The sequence below is a fragment of a genome, unplaced genomic scaffold (assembly GCF_019419815.1).
Source record: "Pyrus x bretschneideri cultivar Hongxiangsu unplaced genomic scaffold, Pyrus_bretschneideri_v1 Contig22, whole genome shotgun sequence".
In the NCBI taxonomy this organism is placed as follows: domain Eukaryota; kingdom Viridiplantae; phylum Streptophyta; class Magnoliopsida; order Rosales; family Rosaceae; genus Pyrus; species Pyrus x bretschneideri.
In genome coordinates, this window is record NW_025999524.1 from 4,104,009 (window position 1) to 4,120,220 (window position 16,212).

Sequence of the window (16,212 nt, forward strand, 5' to 3'; positions counted from 1 at the left end):
GGAAAAAAGGAGAACATGGCTTCACTATGGTAATTCATCATTCCTTGACTCGGGAAAACTTACAGAAGCATTTCAATCTCTCTCTGACTACTATCTTCTAATTTACCAGCACCAATAATCAAATTTTTAAAAGACTAATAATTATTTGAAATGATTTAAATCAATTTAGATACAAACATTAAAGATTGGATATTAATCTTGTACTTAATCCCAAAAATAATCAATCCTAAAAAGATTAGATACACACGAAACTGCTTATGATTCGAACGTGGATCCCGAGTGTCCGAGAAACTAGACACCGAAAACGTAGAAAAGGAGGGACTCCGCATTCCCCGATAAAAAGAGAAGAAACGCGAAGGAAACGTTGAACTTGGTCTGCCTTTCCGTCCTTATTCTTTCCGTCTACGTTCAAAACCACCACAGCAACCCTTTTTTTCCTCCATTTATTCCTTCCCCAACTTCTATCTCTTTCCGCATTACTCCGCAATCTCTGTTATTCTCTGCAGACTTACAGTAGCCAGAGAGAGATGGGATTGAAGAAGGCCATTACCTCGTCGTTGGAGGATGTAATAGAGAAAGCAGGGGGCTGTGCTGTGGTGGACGGAGGCTTCGCCACCCAGCTGGAGAGGCACGGCGCTGCCATCAACGACCCTCTCTGGAGCGCCGTCTGCCTCATCAAACAACCCGACCTCATCAAACGGGTGTGTGTGTGTGTGTCTCTCTCTATAACCATTTTCTTCACCGTTTGACTGGATCTCTCTATCTAATTGTTCTGATGAATGTTGGGTTTGGGTTGAAATTTTCAAATTCCTCAGGTACACTTGGACTATTTGGAAGCCGGCGCTGATATTCTCATCACTTCTTCTTACCAGGTTCATTTCTTTTCCTAATACACGTAACTATTACAAACAACTTGTTCTTCTCCTCTCTTTTTGGGGTTCTGCAAATTCGAACAATTAGGGCCTTTTGCGGATAACCCATCGGTAACATTCGAGGAAAAACACTTCAAACTCGATACTTTATAGAAGAAAATCCAACAACTTTTACTTTGTGAAATAGGCCACAATACCTGGATTTTTGTCCAGAGGACTCTCCATTGAACAAGGGGAGTTGTTGCTGAAGAAAAGTGTGAAACTGGCTGTCGAAGCCCGAAATAGTTTCTGGGATGCTCTGAAAGTGACACCCGATCATCGCTATAACCGAGCTTTGGTTGCTGCCTCCATTGGAAGCTATGGAGCTTATCTCGCTGACGGCTCAGAATATAGGTATGCATCTCCTTGACACCCTGTTTAGCCAGATGATCGTTGTAATGTACTTTGTTCGGATGTCTAATTTCGATGTGTTGGTCTTTTCAGCGGGTGTTATGGACCCCGTGTGGATGTTGATAAGCTGAAGGATTTCCACCGGCGCAGGTTGCAAGTTCTTGTCGAAGCAGGTCCTGATTTACTTGCATTTGAGACCATTCCTAATAAACTTGAAGCTCAGGTTTGTGCGCATCTACCAATTAGTATCTTGTTCTCCACAGTGTCATGGATTTTCAAAACTTGACGGTATCTTGGTTTTCTCGAACACAATTGCAGGCCTGCGTCGAGCTGCTGGAAGAACAGAACGTCCAGATTCCATCTTGGATATGTTTCAGCTCTGTGGATGGTGAAAATGCCCCATCTGGAGAGAGTTTTAAGGAATGCCTTGAGGTGATGAGCAAAAGTAACAAAATACATGCTGTGGGAATAAATTGCACACCTCCTCATTTGATTCAATCTCTCATCTGCAAGTTTAAGGAGGTAATTTCTAAATTAAAAAAATATCAGAAATCCGTGTGTCTGAAAAACTTGTGAATTAGATCTAATGCAGGCTGTTTCTTTCCTCCAGTTAACCAGTAAAGCAATTATTGTGTACCCTAATAGTGGTGAGATATGGGACGGCAAAGCTAAGAGATGGCTGGTGAGTCCAAGTTGTTTTTAGGTTCTCTCCCTCTAAACACAGTTTATGATGTGTATATCAACTAATCAATTGTGTATTGTCTTAAATGAACAGCCTGCCAAGTGTTTTGATGATGAAAACTTTGAATGCTTTGCAACAATCTGGCGCGATTCGGGTGCTAAACTCATCGGAGGATGTTGTCGGACAACGCCTTCCACTGTTCAAGCCATTTCCAAGGTTCTAAAAGGACAGTCCCAATGATCGAGCAACAATGACGGTTATATTTAGGACTTAGGACGAGTCCGAGCCAACAAGACTCCCTGCTTTGCGAGGGTTGACAAATGAAAATTGTTACAATGAACTTCTTTTTGAAAGGAATGAAGAATTTTTTACATGATTGTCGGAATGTCTATGATTTAACAAATGACCAACCTTTGGTTATTTGACTGCACTTTATGTTGGGTTGTATGTTAACTACAATTGTGTGTGACAATAAAAATCAAGCTACAAGAAAAATAAAACTTGCGCATACAACATGCAACACGCTGCTCAAGGCACCATCACTACAGGCGCAAATCATACAAAGGATAAAATGTTCAGAAATTTTACAAGGACTAAGGTTGTTTCGTTTCTGTGGCCTCATCCTCCGGAGTCCACTTTACTCTATAAGCAGCACTGGACCGCAGACATGGGTACCCAATTCCAGAGCAATTCCATATCTTCAGGACAACTTAATGTCGTGATCCACGCCTATCGTAGGGTCCCCAACCGGTGCTATAGCCATTGCGATATGGACCACCTGAATATCTCATATCGGGACTTCCATTCATCATTCCGTAACTCTTACCACCTATACATAAATATGAGAGGAGTCAAGACTCAAAACACCTTGCCTGCCGGCGGTTCAGTGCGTTAGAAACCCAAGACCACGAGGTCCATGAGCGCTAGAGTTCTGTGCGTTTGTGTGTGCATGGATGAGAAAGAGCGAGAGAGAGGTTCACCTAGTCCTCGTGCCCTCCTGTCTGCATTCAGCTGCTCTGCTCTTAGCTTCTCCATATCACGAGCCATGGAGACGAGATTCTTTTCCATTGCTTGCTTTTGCTCAACTTGTTCTTCATTGGCTTTCCTCTCAAATTCATAAGCTCTCCTAAAAAAGGTGTTGCATAGTCAATCCAAATATGCATACAAAAGAGCAGCAGCTAATGTAGTTGAAAATGCAGTATCATCCTAATGTGTGTCACCCATCTCCTAAAAAGGAAAAGAAGAGATAGTATTTTGGCTATAAAACTAAATAGAAATTCGTTGTCAAAACCTGGTCTCAACAAGCTCGTTTCGCATCACATCAATATCAGCCCTCATGGCAATTAGTTGCTGATTCTCCACTTGCAACCGAGTAACGTCCTGTGTCAAACCTTGGACTTGGGAAGACAGTTCCTGCCGTAAATTATTCAGTTTATGAACTTCAGCTCTTAACTGCATAACTTCCGCCTTTAAAGGCTCTGTAGCACGGAGATCAGCTTCTAGCTTCAATTCTCTCTCAATCAACTCCCTAGACTGCGCTTCTTTCTCAGCCCGGATTTTAGGTATGAGCTGCCCCAATCTATGAATTTCATCTCTTGCATCTGTCAATTGCCTTTGAAGAAGGGTATTATCATCAATTACAAACTGGTTCTCAGCAATAATTCGCTGCATTTCTCTACGCTGCACAGCAAGTTCTTCTTCCAGAGCTGCAGGGCGAATAGACAAGGGTCCTGGTCCTCGGTTCATAACAGGTCGCGGAACATCACGATAAACTCGATAACCATCAGAATGGCGAGACATATGGTTTCGCCCTGACATCACAAGGTCCTGCAGTATGGATGCCATCATCACACTATTTCTGTATGATCGAGACATAAATTAAGACAGAAGATGAAACATCATCCTTGGGCCAACCGTTCAATGAACAGAGCTGCCAAAACATGAGAATTGAATGGAAATAGATGTAATATCCTTGCTCTCTATTGATTCCATGCTTCCTTGATTGTTTTAATAACGGCATTTAAGATGTATGGAGTACCACAATGGCTTCCGTTTCCATCGGATCATGGATCAATACTTTAAAAGGTACTAAGTATCAAACACGTCAGCTAAACATGATCCTAAAATTTCCTATTTAAAAGGCCTATTAAATAACCTCAAATGATGAACTCTTATCTCTTTCTTTCAAAGAGAAATATAAACCTCATATATCGATCTCAAATTAGCTCCTCAAAGTAACTCAACACTAAGCACTAATTTACGCATCGAAGTAGAGAATATTACTTAATCATCCTTATTTTTTTTAACTTAGGAGCGTAATCAATAATCTGAAGAGAACTTTAACAAAAAGCTTCTGGTATTGTTCACTGTAACGAAAAACCACATTTTCCAAGAAAAAGTCAATCCTGGTACCATTCACTTTACCCTTTTTGTCCTTATCGTTAAAACTCAAAGTTTTCAAGTCCTTTTCATTAGTTTTCCTTAATTTGAATTGATCTTGCGAAATGCAAACAACACCTACAAAATAGTAATTCATAAACGTCCATCTTAAGTGCGATCGGTTCACTACTTGAAACGAACTAACTCTAATACATATATATAGAATCCCATCATATAATAGAAGAAGGGACTGTATATCCTCGAATTCCTCTTCATCAGAAAACCTATGGAACCATCTTCGGTGACTAAATGTGAACCCAAATTCCCTCTTTCGGGCAAAAACTGTAACGATTAAACTGCATGATTTACGCTTGCATAATTTATTCTGCATAATAACTTACTACCCCTTATAGTTTATACTGCATCAATGGTTTTGGTGTTTTCGATTCCATAAACTACATTTCTGCATTCCAATCTCTAAAACGTCCAAAACTTGCATCTCAAATAATCATTGAAAAGTATAATTATCAAAGCTGGAAACATGGTTTTGCTTAATTGCAGTTTGGAGTTCCATAATCAGATATAATTACCGGGCGAAAATCAAAATCGATACAAATTCCAATGGTAAAAGTTTGATTAAGTAGAATTAAAGCTGTATTCATAACTTGAACCGAAAAAATTAATGGCGAAGATAACATCTATCCATATATGCAGGTGAGCAAAATTACAGAGTGCGAAGAAAGTTGCAGAGCTTGCTGCACCGTTTCAAGCAAAAACTTACAAAGCTTGAGCCTTTAGACCGAGCGCGAGTCGGTGATCTTGGACGGGAACACTGGTTTGCCTCAGCAGCTCAGCAGAGTACCCAACCAATCAACCCTACACCCAACAAGGCAATCGGATTTCTCAATGACGAAATTGCCCTTGTTGCCGCTTCTGGCTTAACCTACTCATGTTTCAGTCACGATGCGCCTTTTGGGCCGAGCCTAAAATGTTTACCAGCACTGGGCCTGAGGCCCAGTGTTTACCATAACCATGTGTTTCAACAAAACTAAGCCCCCAGAATCCTTTTTGAGCAGATATTTTTGTTTAGAGACATTTTCAACTTTCACTTGAAAATATCATATTTAGAGATATTTTGAAATTCCACTTTAGTATTAAAAAAATAGTCACTTACTTAGTGTTACAATTTATTAGCATTTATATTAAATTTGAACTTTTATGATTGAAGAGCATTGTATCACTTTATTTTAGCTTGTTCATTGTGTGATCCTAATTCTATCAAAAAAACATTTTGATATTATCAAAAAAACATTTTGATGTAAATATATAGGTATCAAAAAAACATTTTGATATTATCTAGTTGATTAGTTACATACATCATTTGCCCTTTTTTTTTTCTTTTTTTTTTCCTCCTAATTCTATCAATCAATGGTTGGTGAGTCCTCTACGACTTCTCAAATTCATGAGGTGGGATTTTTTTTTTTTGAAATTCTTTTTTATAACTCAATACATTTCTCATTATTTTATTTTGTAACTTTCTCATAAGATATTATATAAGAAACATCAAAAGCAAATAAAGGGTTCATTTGATAATTATTTTGGTTTTTTGCTAGGTGGGAGAGAGAAAAAATTAATTACCTAACGGAAGGATAGAGCACGCAACGACGCACAAAATGAAAAATAAAGACTAAACACTAATAACAATTTTATTTATTTTTCGTTCTGATATATTATCCTCAATTTCTCCCTACTCCCACCTTGTAGTTAATTTGGTAAAACATATTCCCAAACCTTATCCCATACATACATGTTGTACAGTTGTGGAGTAGACAAACATACGCAAATGAGCCAGATTCTAAATTATTTTGGAGAGAGATGGAGAGGGATGGGCTATTAATGTTTAGGTCCTACACAGACAGATTACTACACATATGTCCTTTTCCACGTAACCAAAACAAGGAATAATATTCTTAGCTACTTAAAAAGAAATATGAATTCATATTCAAAATTATTCGTGTTTGAATCACAGAGTTTTGTACTTTTTTTTATATGATTTTTTGCAAAGACAATTTTATAGAGTGATTTATATTATGAACAGTCTAGTCATAAACATAAAGTTCTATTAATTGTAATATTATGTCGATATATATTTTTTAAGAAACTCATACTCATATTTTGACGAGCCAAGTATTATTCATAATATCATGTCAATTTTCTTCAAGAAAATTCGGCACTCTCGGTAATCTTATGCAATTGCAGAGACCTCCACATCAGCTTTATCTATACACAGTTAATACTTATCCTTTTATCTAATTAACTAGATAGGAGATATGTGTTAAGCAAGCTAATTTAAACCACTAATCATCACGACCTATATTTTCAAACATTTTTTGTATGTCAAGATCGTGCCCCAATCGGCTTTTCATATTCCTAGTCCAACCCATCTCTTTCTATTACTAGTCAAGAGTTACTTATGAGGGATGACTTCTTATCGATCGAGGTAGAAAAAATTTCGTCGACATCATTTCTACTTTCAATCAATTAGCTATAAAATCGATATCGCAAAACATATTTTCAAGCATACAACTCAAGTTCTATTCATTCGCCATGCTAGATACATATTTATATGAAGACGTCATTTGGTTTTGTTTACATGCAAAACTGTAAATCGAATCTAATGCATATGCAACCAATATCTCATCAAAATTACAAAAATAGAAGTGTCGATACAAATATCAAAATTTCATTCGTTTGTAAAAAAGAATAGCTACATAAATATCTTTCCTCAATGTACTTCGTTTTCTTGGTATCTAACCCCTCCATTTTTAACTTTCACTTATAACATCTCATTTTGCAAAATCTCCGCATTTTGTTCTTGTTATTTCATTGCTCTTGGTTCTGTAAATCATCAAAGGTTATAAAAAGAAGAGCTGAACGAGGAAAAGAAAGAGTTCGGAAATCACTTCTTTAAAACAAACTTAACTTCTAATCAAAATGGCGAAAGAGGCATAGAATTTGAAAGTTACATACGCAGCAATACTGGAAGTCACAGTTAGATCTGTGTTTATTATCTGAACGAGTTACCTCTCCAGGTCCGGGGTGAGAAGATGATCTTATGCATGTGGACTGATATTATTGGCTGATTGGTCCTATCACGCTCCGAAAAGGATTTTCGATGGATAAAATCCAAAGAATCCAAGACCTTTTGAGAGGACACGTCCCTATGGGGACCGCAATGCATGGAGGGAATGCAAGAGTCCGAAAGTTAAACAAGTAGTACCGATGGACTAACGGGGCAGGGTTGACAAACCAACAAAACGGTCCTTTTCAAATTCGGGTCGAGAAAAAATAAGCCAAGCGGAAAGTGAGAGGTGGGACCCGTATCCACTAACAAATGAGAAATCCGTCGATGGGGAGAGGTAGCCAATGGGAAGCCGGGGATTCGGATCGACTTTCTAAACTCGACCAATAAGGATACAGATAAGGCGTCGCCTGGGCCCGAAAGTACAATCCCCTCTCTCTCTCCTCCCCAAAAGTGCAAATCCAAGAGCTGCCTTCGCTGTTATATGCACTGTAAAAGCGCGGGCTGTGTAGCGCGCACACACACACCCCAATTATTTCTTGCGCTCTTCACCTAAATAAAAGTGCATTCATCAAACAGTTCTGTGCACATTCTCGACTTCGCACTATTTTAAACTTTCTCCAAAAAGATTTTTGGATTTCAAATCTGGGGTCAAATTTTCATGAATTCTAGCAAGAAAGTGGCACATGCCGTCGGCGGTAAAACTGCCCGAGCGTGTGACAGCTGCATAAAAAAGAGAGCTCGTTGGTACTGCGCTGCTGACGACGCTTTCTTATGCGAAGCCTGCGACTCCGACGTGCACTCCGCCAACCAATTGGCCCGTCGGCACGAAAGGGTTCTCTTGAAGACGGCGTCGTCTCTCAAACCTAGCAACAAAGATGATAGAACGACCGCTGTTTCGAAGACCTCGGCGGCACCGTCTTGGCACCGCGGGTTCACGCGGAAGCCGCGAACGCCGCGGGGCGGGAAGTCCATGACACATCATGGAAAATCCAAGGAAGGAATCCGGAACCTGTTTCCGCAGGTTCCGGAAGTTGGGGGAGACGATAATAACTCGTACGATGAAGAAAATGAGGAAGACCAGCAGCTGCTTTATAGGGTTCCGATATTCGATCCGTCTGTTGCGGAGCTGTGCAGTAACTCTGGTAACTCTAGTGAAGATGCAGCTGCGAATTACGAAGCTAACAATCTTAGTACTGTTTCTGATAATGTTGGAAGCCAATCCAAAGCAGTTTCGTCGTTGCCGAATTGTAACGGCCATGATGGGTTTCTGCTTCCGAGCGACATGGATCTTGCGGAGTTCGCGGCTGACGTGGATAGTTTGCTGGGGAGGGGCCTCAATGACGATCAGTGTATTGGGATGGAAGGGTTAGGGTTGAGGGATTGTAAAGAAAAGGAATCGAAAGGTAGAGTGAAGTTAGAGGAGGATGATGATCAAGATGGAATAGACGGTGTTGATTTTATGGGGTGCCAATTGGGGGAGAGTGAGATTGATATGATGAAGGAGCCTTTTGTTTTGAATTTTGAAGATTATGATGACTCGCCAGCATCGTGCGGTGAGCAGGATGACAAAATGATAGTGGGAATCGATAGTAATTGTACCGAAGATCATGAACATGAGGAGGCGGACGAAGATGCAATAGATAACAGCAAGAAGAGGAAGACGATTTTGAGGCTGGATTACGAGGCGGTGATTACAGCCTGGGATGGCTCCCCGTGGACCTCCGGTGACCGCCCGGATTTCGACTCCGAATGTTTGCCTGACTACATGGTTTGTACTTCTTGCCCGAAGTCTTCAATTCTTTTCCTTTGGTATAAACTACAAGTAATATGGAATGTATATAAATACAAATGAGGTCTTGCAATAATTTGTTGAAAGAAGTCTTAAGTTCAAATTCGTTAATTGATAAATAAATGCTTAATATAATTGATTATATATGTGGAGGGATACAATAAATAGAATTAACAGAGGACTATGTTTGTGAACCTTGCAGGGTGTATGTGGACCTGGACTTCATTACCCTTACGGAGATTTGAACGGAATCGGGGTACATCCGGCAATGGTGGACGGAGGGAGGGAGGCGAGGGTGTCAAGGTACAGAGAAAAGCGGAGAACAAGGCTGTTCTCGAAGAAAATAAGGTACGAAGTTCGAAAGCTGAATGCGGAGAAAAGGCCAAGAATGAAAGGGAGGTTTGTCAAGAGATCATCCTTTGCCGGATCTGCTTTTCCCGTGCTTGCCAAATGAACGTCCACCGGTGGCTCGGCCCATAAGTTTACCTTGTAGTAAACTTGAGTTTGTGTATACATGCACGCAGCGTGTAAATCCATTAATTAATAAAATAAATATTTTTGACTGAGTTCATGAATATATATATATATATATATATATATATATATATATGTAGGGTTTAGGTCTACATAATTTTACAGATGTGGGCTCTGCTTGTTTCGTTGTATAAATAATTAACAACTTTCGTACCCAATTTTCTGTTGGTAAAAAAGAAGCAATTATTTGCATCCAATTTGGATGCGAATTTACTCGATTTATATGTTCATACAAATCACTCCAGGTTAATTTCTCGGTCATTGAAAAATGTAGTCAATTAACACATTTGCATTTGTTTATTGTAAAATGATTAATTTATTAATCCATTTGTGCATCCAAAACAAGGTCTACGCAGGTTGCGGATTATTTTCAAAGATAATCGAGCAAAACTGAAAATGGAAATTCAGTGTTTTTACTTGGTATTGCAGCAGATTGAGTCACAACACAAGACATGAAGTATCCTGCGTTGGCATCTCTGATAAAATTATTTCCGTGTCCTCCATGCAAGCGTCTTTTCTTAGTCTTTTTGTTCATATGACTCGGAACCCACAAACACGTTACCCGTCACTTGTTTCTTTAGATTCGACAACTAGTCTTGTGAGACGAACGAAGGGACTGATATGTGACTTGCGATTTATTAGACCTAGAAATGCATGTGTTCCTTTTGTGACCAAAAGATCATGAGAACAAATTAAAAAAAAAAAAAAAAAAAAAAAAAGTAAGGTTTTGTACAATAAACATTTCCTCGGATCCTCACAAAGCGAGAAGTTCCCAAATTTATTGTGGATGTTTCTTTAGTATCTGGGGTTGCTTCTCTCCAATTGTTCTCTAGGCTTGATAGAACTTTGGTTCCGTGTCAGCTTTGCGCGTAGTTCGACTTGCCTAATCCTCAAGTTCTTCGAAGATTCCTAGTCTTTTTCAGGATGGTGATGTTGTATTCGTAATGTTATATTCAATTTAATTATTCAAAATAAAAAGGAAAACAATTCACACTTTCGGTGAAGAACTGGTACATTAACGATCATGACTGAAATTTACATATATGAATCGCCAAATGCCAAATCTAAAGTAAATTTTTTGCTTGCGCATATATGTATACATATGTCTTAATTCTCTTACACCAAAACAGAACTCCACTCAAAATTTTAGCTGACACAGATTTTCTAAGCGAAAAAGTAACACAAACAGGAACAGCGGTAAAAACACAAGCAACTCAGAACCCTTCCCGCATTGCATGAAGCACATTTGTGCTTACTCCTCGTAACTTTTCTTTCCACTTGTCACTCCCTCAAACATCCACATCACAAACTTAATAACTAATTAATTAATTAAGATGGGTTAGAGGAGGTAACCCAAGACCAAGAGTCAGCTCCAACCCTATCTCTCCATCTTGATCATCAGCAGCTTGTTGATCTCCGCTAGACCCGTTTCCTTGCGGAATCGGGTACAAGTCATCCGGGTCTGGAACATTACAGAGTTGTGCCAAACTCTTGGTGTTTGACCCGGTTGCAAAGTCTGGTTGGATTTTGGGCCGGTTCATGGATCTCTTGAGCTTGTTCCGGGTTGTAGCTTTGTTATGAGAGGAACTGCCCGAGGTTGTGTCCCTGGACACGTGGCGTATGTCCCCGGATTTGTGAGGAGGATCCAGGTTCGGATTCGTGTTCCGCTTCAGCACATCCGCATCAATTCCCATGATGGGCGATCCTTCAAGAACTGCATCAACGGCAGCCTGGCATTGGTCCCAACCCCCGGACCACATCAACCCCACCGAGCCGTACGTCGGGTTCACGATCCGTCCACACGCCTCGTACAATAACGACTTGAAAATAGCTAATAGAAAATCACAAACAATTTTAGAAAATTCAAAATTGTAATTTGAAGAAGAAAAAGAGAACAAATTATTATCATTTTTTAAAAGAAAACCTTATAAATTAATTGAATATGGGCGATATTAATTTTTTTAGAAATGATTTTCTAACATCTGTTTGTTTTTTCTTTTCAAATTGCACAGTCTACACATTCCTAGTTAATTCTGTTTTTTAATTTATTCAACTCGAGATTAGAAACAAACAGAATGGTGCGACTGACTTAGCTCATATGTGCATACAATATTGAAATGAGTTTGGATTAATTTTTCACTTACCGGGGCGGAGGGCTGGGGAGCCAGCATTGATGAGATTGAGGAGGCCAGCGCGGCCATAGAATTTGGCAAGAAAAAGTGTGGCGTTGGCTTGGGACTCGGAGGATTTGATCCACTCAATGCAGGGTCTGATCTCGCATTCGTCGCTGCACCCTTTGCGAAGCACCCTGCATCCGTTGCAGCTCATTCTCATTCTCACCAAACTACAATGTGAATGGAGGAGATTGGAGGTGTATTTAACAGAGTTGGTGAGGGGCATTTCCGGCATTTCTGGGGTGGTGCGCAGTGGTTTTTGGAGGATTGCGAGGCGAAAACCGGAGGTTTGTGTGCCACCTTCCAGTTTAGGTTAAAAAGTGCTCAGGGAAAAGTAGATAACCAGCTGACTGTTTTTGTGCTTTCCTCTTTTAATACAACCCTGCATGCAGACTTATATTACGAACCGACCATGGTAATAAATATAAAGCTTATCCACTTTTATATGTTTGCAAGGCAATAGGTTAGATTTGGTAATACAATCTGACTCATACACACGCTGGATTCCAGGGGTTTTAGGTGTTTAACACTTTGGGAAGCAAATTAAAGTCAAATTATTAGAATTAACCATCAGAAATTACAAAGAGCTAGGCTATGTTAAAGGAGAAATTTTGTGTGTACTCGGAACAAAATGTGATACTTTATGTTGTATAATATAAGTGACGACAATGTTAATGTACCACTTTAAAGTATAGCTCTCAATGTCTCTCTACTTATAATATGATATTGTACCATCTTGTGGATTTGTTGAGAATGTAGCCTTGTGTACTACCTTTCACAATTTTGGTAGGTTTGGGTTGCACATGGATTACAGTAGATTTCAATGGGTTTTTATTGTTATTTCTGCGGATTTTGTCTGCTTTAGTTTAGCTGTATTTACGTTAAAGTTTTTGCAGTTATTTTAACGTTTGTGAGTTTGGTCAGTTTCTTTTGTTATTAATGCGGATTTTGTTCGCTTTAGTTTAGTTGTATTTACGTTATGTTTTTCCATTTGAGAAATGTTTAGGAGACTCTTTCAAAGTGAACTCTCCATAGACCCTTGCCACATCACAATAACGTCATTTCCGTGCCAAAGTTATAAAATATTATGACGAAAACATGACGTGTTAGAGAGTCTATAAATAGTCTGACTTTTGAGAGTGTCCTTAGCATTTCTCTTTGCATTTATATTAAATTTGTGTCTTATATACCCATTTAATGTATTGTTAAGGTTTGTTTGAAATTTTATTCTCATTCTATTTTATTTTTTTGATTTACTATTGGGCATCATTTTATTTTCCAAGAAAAATGCAGACTTGTAATTTAGAGATAACACAGGGGCAGAATGTGTAAAAGCAAAGAAGAAGACAAGAGATCATTATTATTATTATTATTATTTTTTAACAAACGATATTATCTACACTAAGGGGAATGGGTGAGCTTAGCCTTACTATGAGCTAGCTATAATGTATTTTAAATTTACTTTTGACAAAAATCGAATATAAGACATTTCACTTACAAGTGAAGATAAATTAGGACAAGTTGGCAACAACAGATGAAATTAGGACGTGATGGACGGGACAAATGATTACCTGGCACGTGACACTCAGGTGGCACACGAGCTCCAGACCGCCTCACAGAAGCACGCTCCAGATTGCTAGGAATCCGGAACCAAGTTTTGATGTACGGATTCTCTGGGTTTAATTCCTGAATTGGACATGGTGAGTGGCCCATTATATTGGGCCAGTGTTTTTGCAAGTTCCGATGACCCACTCCATGTTAACTAATTTAACTAAGTACATTATTGTGTCACTAATTAATTTCATATTGGTAAAAAAATAATAATAATAATTTCCATCTTGGCTCGATTGCTACACTGAGTATAATCGCTATGTTTAATTGGTGCGGTAATTGCTTAATCTGTGCATCAGACACTGAATTCAAAAGGAGTTGAGTTCTTAATCTGTATGGTAATTTTCTACTAATTTGTGTCTTGTGATGATTTTTGTTGAACGGATAAAAGAGTATCAAAATTACGGTGGAATTAGACCAAATATTTAATATTTTAAACAATTCTTATATGCCTAAAAGAAATGTGAGCCGGACTTTTGGTTAAATCGCGAGAAAGATTCCGGGAGTCCTTAACCGACAACCCCAAAGGTTTTCTTGGATGGGGCATGCAAGAACAACTTTACAAGTTAAGCCTGACTTTGAGTTTGATACATCACACATCACATAATGCTTGTGCGAGCATCTGAATGTTCTTGTAGTGTTACGAAGTACTCTTCTTGCGGGTTATGACTCATGAGAAATTGTGTTTCTCAACACTTCGTCATAAAAAAAGACTTGCGCGAAAGAGAACAAATTTACTGTTATCATAACGTTTCAAATTAATAAGTAAAAACCTGTGCTCTTCTATCCCTCAACCATATAATAATTCAGTTTGACCCATCCATGATTTTCATTTTGGTTCCAAGAAATAAAAAAAGACTAAACAAAGGACAGAGAAAAAAAGAAAAGAAAAGGAAGAGTAAAATATAAATAGTAGTGGCAATGAATATTGCATCGAGAAGCTAAATTGTGTTGATGAACAAATGATGATGATGATGGTGGAGGGTCAAAATATATATATATATATATATATATATATATAAATTATGAGAAGTGTTATTGACATTTCAAAAATCTCATTCTATACTCCTCACAAATATATTTTTTTTTCAAATATAAAAAAAAATTTAGAGTATAAAATGAAATTTTTAGAGTGCCAATAACAATTCCCTAAATTTTATTCCACATCCAAAAGCTAGCAGACAAACGAATCTAAAGTTTTACCGTCCTACGCCGCATAAGTCGTGGCGTTTCTCACATCGGTTTCTCTGTCGCCCTTACTCTCTCTCAGAGTTTCAGTCTCCTCCTCCACCCTCCTCCTCCTAAAACAACCAAAATACCAGAATACGAGGGCTCTTTTGTTTTGCTTGTTAACTTGATCATATCCATATCCAAACAACATGCACCATAAAATCGAAGAATTAATATCATCAAAATTAGTACTCTGCATAATGTTTGTCTGCATGCACTTCTTGTGAAACCAGACAAAAGTACTTTACAAGAAAATCACAAACTTTCTTTGTTACGCTACTTCACAAACGCTAAAGTCCATCCAACATTACTATACCCCTTTTTTTCACAGTTTAATGATCATTTGAATATACATCTCTCCTGTTTTGTGTTTTTCTCATGTCTGCAAATCCCACTCAAAACCCTATTTAATTAACTGATCAAAAGCACTTCTCCACCCTGGCTTTCAACCTCGAAAAACCGCTTACTGAAAAAGCTAAAAAGCGATGGCGAGATGTGATGTAGAAAGCCGGACTTGTTGGGTTTTTGAGTCTAAATAAATCATTTTTATTGTTAAAAAGACAAGTAAAAAAGAGTCAACGGCTCAGGCCCTCGATGGCCTTAAAATATTTAGCCAGGTCCAGCACCTTGATTAGAAAGTGAGACCGATGTTACGATTTAAAGGTTTATTGCTGGTTAAATAGCTTTAAGCTTTCTGAAAGAGGAGAGGATAGTGATGGAAGAATCAAACTTCTTTACCAATTTAAGAAATAAGACGGGAACGAAACCCTATACAGGATAGCGGAGGAAGACCTTACCAGATACGCCAAACCCAGAGACTTACATTTATTTATGGTTTTCATCAGAAAAGGCAAATAAACTCACAGACTCATTCAACAATGTCAGAATAATAATATACTGATCGATCGATCGATCGATCGAGATTTACCTGAGCTAAAAGCTTTCACCAAAAAAGACCATTCACTTTCTTTCCGACAGAAAAAACAGACCATTCAATTCACGTTAGATCATTAGTCAAAGATACAACAAGGAAGATCTAATGGTTAAGAAATTCACAGTTTTTGTTATGCTTCTTAGAACTCGACTCTAATCTAACCGTGACAGTGGCTGGACTCTTCTGGGGGAGGGAGATGAGGTGGCATATAGGAAGACATGTGGGAAACAAGTCATCGAGTTAGTGGGCTCCGCTCATGCCACGTAGGAGGTTTAACAGACTTATTGACCGAATCATGGAAAGCGAAGCAAAAATCAAGTTTCAGGGAAATAAGTGGTGGTAAGAAACTAGAGTTGTAGTAAAAAAATTCCTTGCAAATGTTGAAAAAACAAGAGAGTAGAAAATGCGTTTGTATTGTTGTGTTGGAAAGCAAAGAATCTCTCTGTTTTGTAATTTTGCAAAAATATTTATGGTCTGCCAACACTCTTTCTCTGATGATGATATATATTCGATCTTCTGAATATCTCAAAAG

The 16,212-nt window shown here is 38.5% G+C and overlaps 4 protein-coding genes across 5 annotated transcripts; 2 read left to right on the forward strand and 2 right to left on the reverse strand.

The window, feature by feature from the left end:
* Positions 1-444: 444 nt before the first annotated feature.
* On the forward strand, positions 445-2,321 carry LOC103947531 (homocysteine S-methyltransferase 1). The gene is made up of 7 exons (XM_009358442.3): positions 445-701; positions 816-872; positions 1,060-1,265; positions 1,356-1,485; positions 1,581-1,784; positions 1,873-1,944; positions 2,038-2,321. The coding sequence occupies exons 1-7, from the start codon at positions 528-530 to the stop codon at positions 2,182-2,184; spliced, it is 990 nt and encodes a 329-aa protein (XP_009356717.2). The 5' UTR covers positions 445-527; the 3' UTR covers positions 2,185-2,321.
* A 107-nt stretch (positions 2,322-2,428) lies between these two features.
* LOC103947541 (protein FLX-like 3) lies at positions 2,429-5,262 on the reverse strand. 2 transcript variants are annotated; one of them, XM_009358461.3, is made up of 4 exons: positions 5,105-5,262; positions 3,236-3,771; positions 2,925-3,070; positions 2,429-2,773 (listed from the first exon to the last, which is right to left on the reverse strand). In XM_009358461.3, exons 2-4 carry the CDS (start codon positions 3,760-3,762, stop codon positions 2,655-2,657), a joined length of 792 nt encoding a protein of 263 aa, XP_009356736.2. In that variant the 5' UTR covers positions 3,763-3,771; positions 5,105-5,262; the 3' UTR covers positions 2,429-2,654. The 2 variants fall into 2 exon arrangements, with proteins under 2 accessions (XP_009356736.2, XP_009356728.2); XM_009358453.3 differs by having other exon boundaries at positions 3,236-3,802; positions 5,105-5,260.
* A 2,639-nt stretch (positions 5,263-7,901) lies between these two features.
* On the forward strand, positions 7,902-9,763 carry LOC103947556 (zinc finger protein CONSTANS-LIKE 6-like). The gene is made up of 2 exons (XM_009358472.3): positions 7,902-9,176; positions 9,400-9,763. Exons 1-2 carry the CDS (start codon positions 8,067-8,069, stop codon positions 9,649-9,651), a joined length of 1,362 nt encoding a protein of 453 aa, XP_009356747.1. The 5' UTR covers positions 7,902-8,066; the 3' UTR covers positions 9,652-9,763.
* A 947-nt stretch (positions 9,764-10,710) lies between these two features.
* Positions 10,711-12,093, reverse strand: LOC103947565 (LOB domain-containing protein 42). The gene is made up of 2 exons (XM_009358483.3): positions 11,876-12,093; positions 10,711-11,562 (listed from the first exon to the last, which is right to left on the reverse strand). Exons 1-2 carry the CDS (start codon positions 12,063-12,065, stop codon positions 11,057-11,059), a joined length of 696 nt encoding a protein of 231 aa, XP_009356758.1. The 5' UTR covers positions 12,066-12,093; the 3' UTR covers positions 10,711-11,056.
* Positions 12,094-16,212: the final 4,119 nt, after the last annotated feature.